The 11,934-nt window shown below is 35.4% G+C and overlaps 1 protein-coding gene across 1 annotated transcript; it reads right to left on the reverse strand.

Annotated features, from left to right (window-relative positions):
* Positions 1 to 2,091: 2,091 nt before the first annotated feature.
* LOC145684358 (uncharacterized) lies at positions 2,092 to 9,498 on the reverse strand. Its single transcript, XM_081756586.1, has 2 exons — positions 6,352 to 9,498; positions 2,092 to 3,276 (listed from the first exon to the last, which is right to left on the reverse strand). The coding sequence occupies exons 1-2, from the start codon at positions 8,465 to 8,467 to the stop codon at positions 3,263 to 3,265; spliced, it is 2,130 nt and encodes a 709-aa protein (XP_081612712.1). The 5' UTR covers positions 8,468 to 9,498; the 3' UTR covers positions 2,092 to 3,262.
* Between the last annotated feature and the right edge of the window lie 2,436 nt (positions 9,499 to 11,934).

Genomic DNA, 11,934 nt, shown 5'->3' on the forward strand with positions numbered 1-11,934 from the left:
CACTCTTCGTCTTGTAAGTGATATTAACTAATTCCATCATGTTACAATAATTTGTACATTCTTTTTTTTTTTTATCGTATTGGTACTTTCTCGAAATAAATTGATTTTGTTCTGTGTTTTGTGGTATGATTTAAGGTTAATTTATCATTTGTGTTTTCAATTTATGTCCACAAAGATTTTTGATTTCTTGTACATACGAGAGTTTGTCTATACGTATAAAAACATACTTTTAAAAACCAGAGTTGCCAACCTCAGAGAATAAAATTATTGATTTTCGTCTTTAAAATTATCGTATATTCGTTATAATTGTCTAAACAAATATAATACTACTAATAATAACAATAATATATAATAAATTTATCTAGTAGTCAAACAACAGCAATATTTCCACCTCCGCGTAAAAGTAACTGAATTTAAAGAATGAATGAAGGGTTGTCGTTCGTTAATTCTCAAAATCGTTTCTCATTTGCATGTATTTTTAGCGGGAATGACCCTTTAAAATCTCGTTGTGTGTGTTTTATAATCGTTTAATGAACATCTACAATTTATTTGCACATTCAAGAACTGAAAAAGAAAACGTGCGTTCTAAAATTATCGTATATTCACCTCTTATCGTAAGGGCATTATTGTATAGGAATATTCGGCAGTGGCGACCAACAACAAATGCGATCACTTTCTTTCGAAGGTAATCTTATATATATATATATATATATATATATATATATATATATATATATATATATATATATATATATACAGTGGCGTATTTAGGGGGGGCTTCCGGGCTTAAGCCCCCCCGAAATTTTACTTACTATAGTCAAGTATATGAAATACCTTGCAGAATTTTCACATTTTCAGGCAAAAGCCCCCCCCCCGAAAGTTAGCAAAGCCCCTCCCGAAACAAAATCGTAAATACGCCACTGTATATATATATATATATATATATATATATATATATATATATATATATATATATAATAGTTGCATCCATGTTGTTAGTTATCTTATAAATTTGTATCAAATTTAGGATTAATATTTTAAATCAAGGCTAACAAGATAGTTCAGGACTGATGAGCGAGAAAATTACTCACATAAAGGTATTTATGATAAATTGATACGTTGCCTTCATCAGACATGTAATGTGTTTTGCTTATGAAGCCAAACAATTGAATCAAAAGAGAGAAACGGTATTCACGAGAGAATCAATCAGATTAGTGAGAGAAATGAGGGAATCATTTAGGTTGGTGAGAGAATCATTCAAAATGGTGAGAGAATTGAATCACTCAGATTGGTGAAAGAATTGAGAGAATCACTCAGATTGGTGAGGGAATTGGATCGTTCAAATTGCTCAGGTAATTGAGAAAATCTCTCAGATTGGTGAGAGAATTGAGAGAGTCATTCAGATCGGTGAGATAATCATTCAAATTGCTGAGAGAGTCATTCAGATCGGTGAGAGAATCATTCAAATTGCTGAGAGAATTGGATCATTCAGATTGGTTAGAGAATTGAGAGAATCATTCAGATTGGTATAAAATTGATAGAATTACTCAGATTGGTGAGAGAATTTGAAAAAAAATCATTCAGATTGGTGAGGGAATTGAGAGAATCACTCAGATTGGCGAGAAAATTGAATCATTCAGATTGGTCAGGTAATTGAGAGAATCACTCAGATTGGTGTGGGAATTGAGAGAATTATTCAGATCGGTGAGAGAATTGAATCATTCAGGTTGGTTAGAGAATTGAGAGAATCATTCAGATTGGTATAAAATTGAGAGAATTACTCAGATTGGTGAGAGAATTGAAAAAAATCATTCGGATTGGTAAGGGAATTGAGAGAATCACTCAGATTGGCGAGAAAATTGAATCATTCAGATTGGTCAGGTAATTGAGAGAATCACTTAGATTGGTGTGGGAATTGAGAGAGTCATTCAGATTGGCTAGAGAATTGAGAGAATCATTCAGAAATACGAAGTTACTGGTGACTCCAAAAAATGCCTGAGAACTTTGTCTCATGGACACATAATTATGTTGATAACTCATTGTACGTAAGTGGTATATACTGTAGCAATTTGGAGGTTGAAAGCACCGAAAGAAAGAAAAAAAAATGTTGCTCATACAAATTAAGTGGCGGCGGAATGAGAATTGCATGGAAATAATTTGGATATACACTATCTAGATTTAGTCCTCTATTATTTATTATAACTAATAACGAAATAATATACGTATAACAACAACAAGTCAAATAAGCAATATAATGAAAAAGGTTCTTTGGCTGTGTTTTAGTTTTTCGCATTGGTAATGTTAATTTCAATTTCAAATTTCCAATACACAGAATATAGAAAATGTTTTTCGTATTAAGTTCAATTCAATGATTAATTTCACTTCCAAAAGTTCCTTTAAAGCAGTTCAATCGACAGCCATTAAAGCTTATTGAAGCTAACCGATTAGCACATGTTCGAACTAGTTTTACACGAAACTTCTTAAGTATCAAAATCACCTTTCTTGAATTACAAGCACAAAGAAACATACGTAAATACATAAGACATATATACTAAGCACATTAAACATAATTGATATTAGTTATAGATATGAGGACTAAAGAAAAATACATTTTATATAGATAGAACATGGCCCAAAATGCAACTAAGTATAATATGAAATTTTCTCTCCTGTTTTTCTAATTGCCAAACGCATCGCCTGAAAAGTAGTTATCTTAATTTAATACCAAACCTGCTATTTAAGGTAATATAATTTAGAATAATTTCGAAGCCGAAAACAACGTGAATTCATCATATATAAGGAGAGCCTTTCTGTCCACCACTATCAGCTGTTAGTATATGAGCCACAATGGCGATCATTCCTTCCACATCAAGGAGGAAGGTTTTGTACTTCTGAGAATCGCCACTAGAGGCGCTCGTATTAAATGCGTAACTGTCCTCATTCTATAACCTACCAAATTTCTATTATTTAATTTACAATATTTTCATTTATGTGTCGATTACGTTACATAAAAATTCCCTGTCCCCGCTGAAATATATATGTATGAATACATATATATTTTGGACTACAGAAGTTAATCGGCACATAAAGGATAATAGACTATGACCATTGCCAAAGGAACAAAAATATGATACATACAGTAATTCCAGCGACGACCACTTACAACTTATGGACACACAACACTTAGATGGATGAAATACCGCGGTATTATGATAAGATGATACACCTTTTCACATCTCACTACACTAAGACACTATACACTTCACTGCCAGATATCTGGAAAATACAAAAATGAAAAACAAACACAAAATAACTGTACAGAATATTATCGTTACATTTTAAAAAGAATTTTTCAACTACATTTTACGTTTGGCTTACTGAATTATAAGGCTTAACGTGATTAACATTTCTCTTTATGATACGCTTAGGATTAGCAACATCTTGCAACCACAATGTATTTAAATTAGGTTTGCTCAAAACTTTAAAGGGACCTTCAAATAAAGGACTTAACTTAGGTGTGAAATGTTTGATAATTGAGGCCTTTTGGAACTTCTTTACCAAAACTAATTGATCTCTATGATAATTTGGCAAGTCTCTGGTTTCAGAGTAACATTTCTGCTTCCTCTTCCAAGATCGATCAATATTTTCAACAAGTTTCGCCATTTTCTCTTCTTTATCAGGAGTACCATCTAGTTCTTCCAAATTTAATTCCCATAGAACATCCAAGGGTGAAGACAATTTACGACCAAGATAGATCTCCGCCGGCTCAAATCCAGTCGATTCTGAGACACACATGTTGAGCGTATACTGTATTTTCTTGGTGTATTGGGCCCAATCTGATTGATGCTCATTAACATACGTTCTCAGAATGTTCTTAATCGATCGAATCTGTCTCTCCGCCTGGTTGCTGCTAGGTGAGTAGGGAGCTGTAGTTATGTCCTGAATACCAAGGCTAAAAAGATGTTGCTTCATATAGAAACTTGTGAAGATCTGTGCACGATCATGGACGACTTTATTAGGAATTCCCAGAAGAAAGTAAAGGTTTTCCAGCTTACTGCAAATAACTTTGGAGCTTAAAGATCTTAGTGGTTCTATCATCACAAACCTGGATGCAGCGTCACAAACAATAAATAGATGCCGAAACGGTCCTGAGTTCGGAAACGGCCCAGCGGTATCAAAATACCAGCAGTGGTTAGGTCTAATTGTTTTCCGGGAGTAATAAACACCCTGTTTCTTCCTATTACCATCCTTACACGTCTGACATCGCAAGCATCCTTGGACGTACTTGCGAACGTCGAGGAACAAATTCTTCCAACTGCATCTTTGGGCAATCTTGGCTACTGTCCGTGAAAAGCCGGTGTGACATCCGCCCACTTCATCCTCGTGAAAGAATTTCATGATGCTGTGTTTCATGGCTTCAGGCACTAAAATCCTCCATCCTTGATTCTTCCTTCCTTTAGTTTTGACAAAAAGAATGCCGTCATTTATTTTATATTTGTCAGCAAGCTGACCCTGCTTAACCTGCTCCATAATTCCTTTTATCTCTTGGTCTTCACTTTGTAACTCCTTAAGAGGACGACTGAACACAGGTGCATTCCAGAAATTGGCCAAAGATAAATTTACTGTTTGTCCTTTAAAATTTTGAATTTCGTTATATTGATCATCAAAATTATGAAACTCCACTCCATTGTTAACTCTAGACCAGAAATCTGCCAAAAAGTTCTGAGACGTCCTTAAATGAATAATTTTAAATTGATTGATTGATTGATTGATTTTGAGTTTTACGTCCCGTTCAGCAGCGAGGCTATATGAGACGTGGACCTACTGATTAACGTGGAATCCGAACCACATGAGCTCCCGCCGGGAATCGAACCCGGGTCTCCCAAATTTTAAACTGAAATCGCGATATTTTCTCTATCAAGGTCCCATACTTCCTCATTCTTTTATGATTACGTAACAACCATGTTAAGGAAGAGTTGTCAGAAAATATAGTACAAGGTTTAATTAAATACATTTCAAATTTCTGGAGTGCCAAACAAAGAGATTTAAGTTCCAATTCAAAAATGTTCTTAGACCAATCGGACTCAGGAACAGCCTTAGAAAACAAAGCTACGGGTCTTAGAAGTTTTTCTTCATCATACTGCGAAAGAATTGCAGAAAATCTTTTAAATGAGCTGTCACAATGAATGACAAAAGGTTTATCCATATCTGGCACACGCAAAATTACATGATCTACAAAGGCCTGCTTTACTCGTTGCAAGGCTTCCTGTTCTTGTGGTCCCCAATGAAATTTATTTTTTACAGAACGTAATTTATGCAAAGGAGCCATAATTTCGGCGTAATCTGGTATGTATTTCTTATAATAATTGAAATAACCGCATATGCGATTAACGCCCCTCCTGTTTTTAGGCTGAGGTAGATTTTGCACAGCTTCTACACGCTCGGGATCTATTCTAGAAAAGCCACCTTCAAATTCATATCCCAAGAATTTTATCTTTGTTTGAAATAGTGATAATTTCTTTTTCGACACAGTTATACCCCATTTACGCAGTCTTTCTAAAACTTCTTCTAATATTTGCTTGTGCGTTTCAACATCTTTGGTGTGTATAAGAAAATCATCACAAAATACTTCTAAGTTTTTACCTATCATATCACCAAAGATCTTGTGCATAAAGCTAGTTAAAACGAATGTACTACATCTGAACCCCATTGGGAGTTTACGATGAACAAGCAAGCGAGTGGGCGTGCAAATGGTAGTATATTTCTTGCTTTTTTCAGAGATGTTCATCTGAAAGAAACTTTTCCGAATGTCTAACCGAGAAAACAGAGTATCTTGGCCTAAGTTGGCTATAGTAGCCTCTACATGTGGGCTAGGAAAACTAGTTACCCTAACCTTCTTATTAATTTCTGAGAAGGCAACAACTAAACGTTTAGATTTGTCGTTATTCGTCACCAAAAAACATGGAGACGAATAAGGAGAATAGGGGACCTCTTCTAAGACGCCCTCTTTTATTAACTCATCAATATGGGATTCCAGTTCTTTTAATTTAGTTCCTGTAACTTGGTACGGTTGTAATCGAACAGGTGTGGGATCTTCCATTTCTATCTCATAAGTAAAATCCTTAATTTCGCCCAAAGAATTGGAGATAACATCTGAGTAAGAATTACATAAATTTTGGACATATTTTACCAATTCAGGATGCTTATCATTTAAACTAGGTGAAATTTCAATATTATCTACCTCATTATTTTCATTCTCGACTAAATCGTAATTTTTATTGGTGTCCTTATATAATTCCCTGGAATTGAAAACATTATTAAAACAACATAATTGATTAGGAATAGTGCTACCTGCGGTTTGTCCTTGGACTGGCTCCTCCTCCCTCCTTCCTTCCTTCCTAGGATCCTCATTCAAATTCCGTATGGTACGACCAGGATAGTTCTTTTTCCTTTGGACAGGCGCCTTGGGTTTGGAATAGGTGGATTTTGATTGACTAAGCACAGGTATAAACTCACTGGAAGAAATATCTGAACGTACAACTTTAGCAGGCACTAAATCTTCCCTCCAGTGTAAAGGCACTGTTAGGTTTAACGTGGTGATAATAAGTTTCTTTTGGGCTATATCTATAATAACCTTATTGTCCAAGATGAACTGATTTCCCAATAGAAGATCAAAATGGGTAGAATTTGTTACGTAAAACCACAAGTGAAAGTCTGTATTACTAATTTTGATGATAATCTTGACCTTTTGATGGAGCGTTACAACAGTCTCACCTATTCCCACAGTGGTGAAGTTGGTGGGTATAATGTTTACCTGTACCCTATTACGTATAAGGTTCAGAAATTTTCTACTTATCAAATTTACACAAGACGCTGAGTCCAAAATACAGGAATTGGAAACACCATCCACTGTTACTGGAATAAATAGCACTTGTTTATCCCTTTCTAGATGATTTAACAAAGTTCGAGGTAAGAATTTTCCTTGAGTTATAACTTTGGGTAAGGAAGGACAGGAGTTTTGAAAATGTCCATCTTGTTTGCACCGAAAGCACTTAATATTCCTTTCCATACGGGATTTTTGAAGTGAAGAGTTTTTATCCGAAAAATCCATTGGTTTAGAAAAGTTCAAAATACCTTGAGCGAACTTTACATTACCCTTTAATTTACAATAATCATTATTATACCTGATAAAGTGGTCGCAAGATTGAGCAATGGTCATAAGCTCGGGTAGAGTAGTAGGAATCTGATTTGTGAAATATCTCGCATAAATATGCGGAGGCACTAAATTGGTTACTATGTCACAAAACACGTGATCGTCATAGTGAAGACCCAAAACATTGGCAATACTTAATTTCTCTTGCAAGAAGGTATACATGTTTTCGTGCTCTAACATAATTCTGTAAAAATACTGACTCACAAATTGAGTTCTACTAATTGTAGATACGAATCTTGCAAGCAAACTAGAACAAATCTGTCCCCAATTGTTAGATATACTCAAGAAGGAATATAAGGTGCGGTTAAACTCACCACGAGTTTGTTCTAAACTCGCAACTAAAATTACCTCTACAGTCATTTCCTGCCGCCTAATTATCTCGTCTAGACGAACCAAAAATATGAATGAAGAATGACTTTCAGTTCCATCAACCACAGGTAAAGAATGAATTTGTTTCTGCAATGCGACATAGGCACTTTGGGATACATGCTTTCGAAAGTCACAAGCTAAGGCGGGTCTAGCCATAGTGAAACCTAAGTTATCATTACCTAAAATAGGCCTACCAGTTTCAAGATTATTACTCAAACGATTTTGAAATATATTAGTACTCTTAATATCAGCATAGGGCTGTTTTATGTGAGTTTCTTCAGTGTCACCCCTAAGTACATCTGTGCCACGAGGCATATTAACAGTTACTTGTGAATCTAAATTTTGACTTCTTTCAAAGTTAGACCTAGGAAAATGCGGGTTAGATTCAGATAACATACAACCATGAAACTGAGTTTCGGGGTAATGAATATTTCTTACATGTGATTCCTCGATTGAACCCACTTTTCTTATGCTAATTCTCTGCCCTTGCAAAATATTAGAAGTTTGGGCATGAGCACCCATTTGCATTCGAGAAAAGGTAGACATTATTTTGTGCGGTTTAAATTGATTAGCTCGTAATAAATGCGGCGCAAAATCGCACCCTGTAGTTTGAATTTCATTATAAGATGAAGAACTTCCTTCCGAATAATTACCTACACACTGATCTAAACAATTCAATGGTTCACATGCACCCCTTACCGGCACATGTTCCGTAATTGGCAGTGTGGTTTGAATTCCTATATTACAAGTACCTTCTATTTCATTTCTATGGCGGCCTTCATCTTTACCTGCACTCAATTCAGATCCTCCTACCGTACTTTCATATTCAGACATGTTCTCACTATCGTCAGAAAATTCTATAAGTAAATTCTCTCGTCGTGCCATGTTCCCTTATTTTTCAATAAATTTACCCTTTTTACAAAAATTTACCAAATTCTTTATTATTTCCATGCACGCACAATGTGTAGCCCTTTTCACCAAGGCTATCACAAGGCGATTGTGGCTCATATACTTAAAATATAATTTGTATGTAGCAATTTGGAGGTTGAAAGCACCGAAAGAAAGAAAAAAAAATGTTGCTCATACAAATTAAGTGGCGGCGGAATGAGAATTGCATGGAAATAATTTGGATATACACTATCTAGATTTAGTCCTCTATTATTTATTATAACTAATAACGAAATAATATACGTATAACAACAACAAGTCAAATAAGCAATATAATGAAAAATGTTCTTTGGCTGTGTTTTAGTTTTTCGCATTGGTAATGTTAATTTCAATTTCAAATTTCCAATACACAGAATATAGAAAATGTTTTTCGTATTAAGTTCAATTCAATGATTAATTTCACTTCCAAAAGTTCCTTTAAAGCAGTTCAATCGACAGCCATTAAAGCTTATTGAAGCTAACCGATTAGCACATGTTCGAACTAGTTTTACACGAAACTTCTTAAGTATCAAAATCACCTTTCTTGAATTACAAGCACAAAGAAACATACGTAAATACATAAGACATATATACTAAGCACATTAAACATAATTGATATTAGTTATAGATATGAGGACTAAAGAAAAATACATTTTATATAGATAGAACATGGCCCAAAATGCAACTAAGTATAATATGAAATTTTCTCTCCTGTTTTTCTAATTGCCAAACGCATCGCCTGAAAAGTAGTTATCTTAATTTAGTACCAAACCTGCTATTTAAGGTAATATAATTTAGAATAATTTCGAAGCCGAAAACAACGTGAATTCATCATATATAAGGAGAGCCTTTCTGTCCACCACTATCAGCTGTTAGTATATGAGCCACAATGGCGATCATTCCTTCCACATCAAGGAGGAAGGTTTTGTACTTCTGAGAATCGCCACTAGAGGCGCTCGTATTAAATGCGTAACTGTCCTCATTCTATAACCTACCAAATTTCTATTATTTAATTTACAATATTTTCATTTATGTGTCGATTACGTTACAATACCAAGAATAGTAGAAGTGAAGTTTTTCTTTTTCTTAAAGACGAATCGAAGATCGACACTGATTTTATACACGCCAAAATAGTTGCACATTAGCTCGGGGTTTCGACTATGTTGCCAGTATCAAAATTGGAAAATTGCGAGAGAAATTTGTAGTTTATCATTAACTTGCAGAATACCCGTTCTTCGCACGGGGAGAATATGTTATATTTTGGACATAAAGAGATGAACTTGGATTTAAACGGCCTCGAAAGTGTCACTGTTCATCTCAGCAATCCAGAAAACTATGGATTAGACACTAATATTGGTCATTTTCGATCACTTTAAATATCTCCCCCCAAGTTGCACCGTCAAAGTGAAATGATAAAAAAACATCCCAGGTCCGAACCTCGTCTATGTTGAAAATTTGATCGAGATCGGCCGGATGGTTCAAGAGGTTTGAAGTCACAAACGTCGTCACGATCTGTGACACCCCATGACGAAATTGTACGTACGCCACTGAGGTCCATTATATCGTACTATGCAACAGTGGAATTGACATTTAATGTAAACTAATAACTCGCGATAAGCTGTTGCCAAATCTCCAGTGAGAAGTGTATTTTCAGCGACTCAATATTGACCTCCCTAAAAACATAGCATATGGGCCGAATTATACTCCTGCACGACAGAGTTGGCAACATCTTACTGTAAGCGGATTGGTCGACTTGAGAACAGCGTTCAAGGTCAAACGTCAAATCGGCTGCCGTACGCAATAGCACATTTGATTCTTGTATATCAAATTCAGTGTTACTAAACCCTTCTCTTTCATAATGCTACACGTTTAGTAGTCGACATTGAAAAACATTTCTTTTGAGACATAATACGTAAATAGCACTATGTTCCGCAAAGGTTACGATCCACATTTGCAACTTTTACATATATATATTTTACTTGCGTAATAAAAAAATAAAATACCGGAAAGGAACCAAAAAGTGCCGCTTCTTCCTGTTGGCAACTATCAGCATTCTGGTCGTGCCTGTTCCTTCGAAGCAATGGATTTACTGAAATAGAATGTTTACAAAGGACCGTGCCTTGCTTTCAGTTCATTGTCTTCTTTCCAGCTTCCGTCCTCCGTTAGTTTAAAAGCAGGAATGCTACAAATGGAACGAAAAAATGCTAAAACACTTCACCCAATAGACGTGTCTCTAGTAAATGTTTCTTTTCTTTTTTTTTTTAAGAAAGGAAATATAAATTTGTTCTCCACTGCATTCATCCGCCATCTTTCGTAATCACCCATATTTTTTAAAATCATTTTTTTACATTAAATATTATTATTATGCAATAACTAGCTGTATGCAATAACTAACCAGGAGGTTCAATACCGCATTTACAAAAGCTCTCCACTGACTTCTATCCGTAGCTAACTGGATCCAGTTTCTATTTTGTATTCTTATTTCTGCGAGATCCATCTTAATATTGTCCTCCCATCTGCGTCTAGGTCTTCCTAATGGTATATTTATTAAATTTGCAGTTAAAATTTTCAAAGCGATTCTACTCCCTTTCATTCTGGCAGTGGAAGGAAAAACAGGGAGGAGCTAAAGAGGCGCGGTTGACAGACTATATTTTAACATGAAACTCCTACGTCAAGATGAAGAGATTAGCTGAAGACATTTGCGTGTGGAAGCGCCTCAGTATGCAGCAAGTGAGCTGCCAATAATGGTAGAATACCTACTGTATGATAATGATACTATGTTTAGCTTAATTAGACATATCGATCACTGATGACGCCAGTTTTAATTTCTTGGGGTGAAAGAGTAGGGCCAGAGGAACTTTAATGGGGGGGGGGGGGCAGTTTTTTCCTTTGTATACCGAAAAATATAGTTTTTATTTTATTTGACTTGCCTTACAACCCAACATTTCTGTGCGTGTGGCAACCGATGCCAGTGGCGGGAGGCACACGCCCCCTAACCCCCTCCAGGGTTCTGGTGTCTTATCTTTGGGCATTATTTTCGTGTTTATACGTTCACAATATTGAAAATTCATGTTTAGGTCAGGGACGCATTCACGAGAGGGGGTCCATCGAGTCCGGAACCCCGAAAACTTCGTAAATTGACATACATTTGGTCCCCTTCTTAATAAAACCATACTTCTTTAGCGGACAAGTACTTGATATAGACGAAAGATTTGATCCTACAAATCATCTATACCAATGGTTCTCAACCGATGTGTCGCGATACACTGGTGTATCACGTAGTTCCCTAAGGTGTGTAGCGAAATTTTAGAGTTTAAAATTCATGATGAATTTAATAATAATTAGTTAAAATCGAGACAGACTGTACCAGTCAATACCTCTGGTTGTAGCGATAATGCTCAGTACTATATAAAGTCATTATAAAA

Source organism: Thermobia domestica, chromosome 4 (assembly GCF_964235325.1).
Source record: "Thermobia domestica chromosome 4, izTheDome1.hap1.1, whole genome shotgun sequence".
Lineage (NCBI taxonomy): Eukaryota > Metazoa > Arthropoda > Insecta > Zygentoma > Lepismatidae > Thermobia > Thermobia domestica.

Excerpts from the sequence above, each read along its gene's own strand:
- LOC145684358 (XM_081756586.1), bottom strand. The coding sequence starts at position 8,467 with ATGGCACGACGAGAGAATTTACTTATAGAATTTTCTGACGATAGTGAG.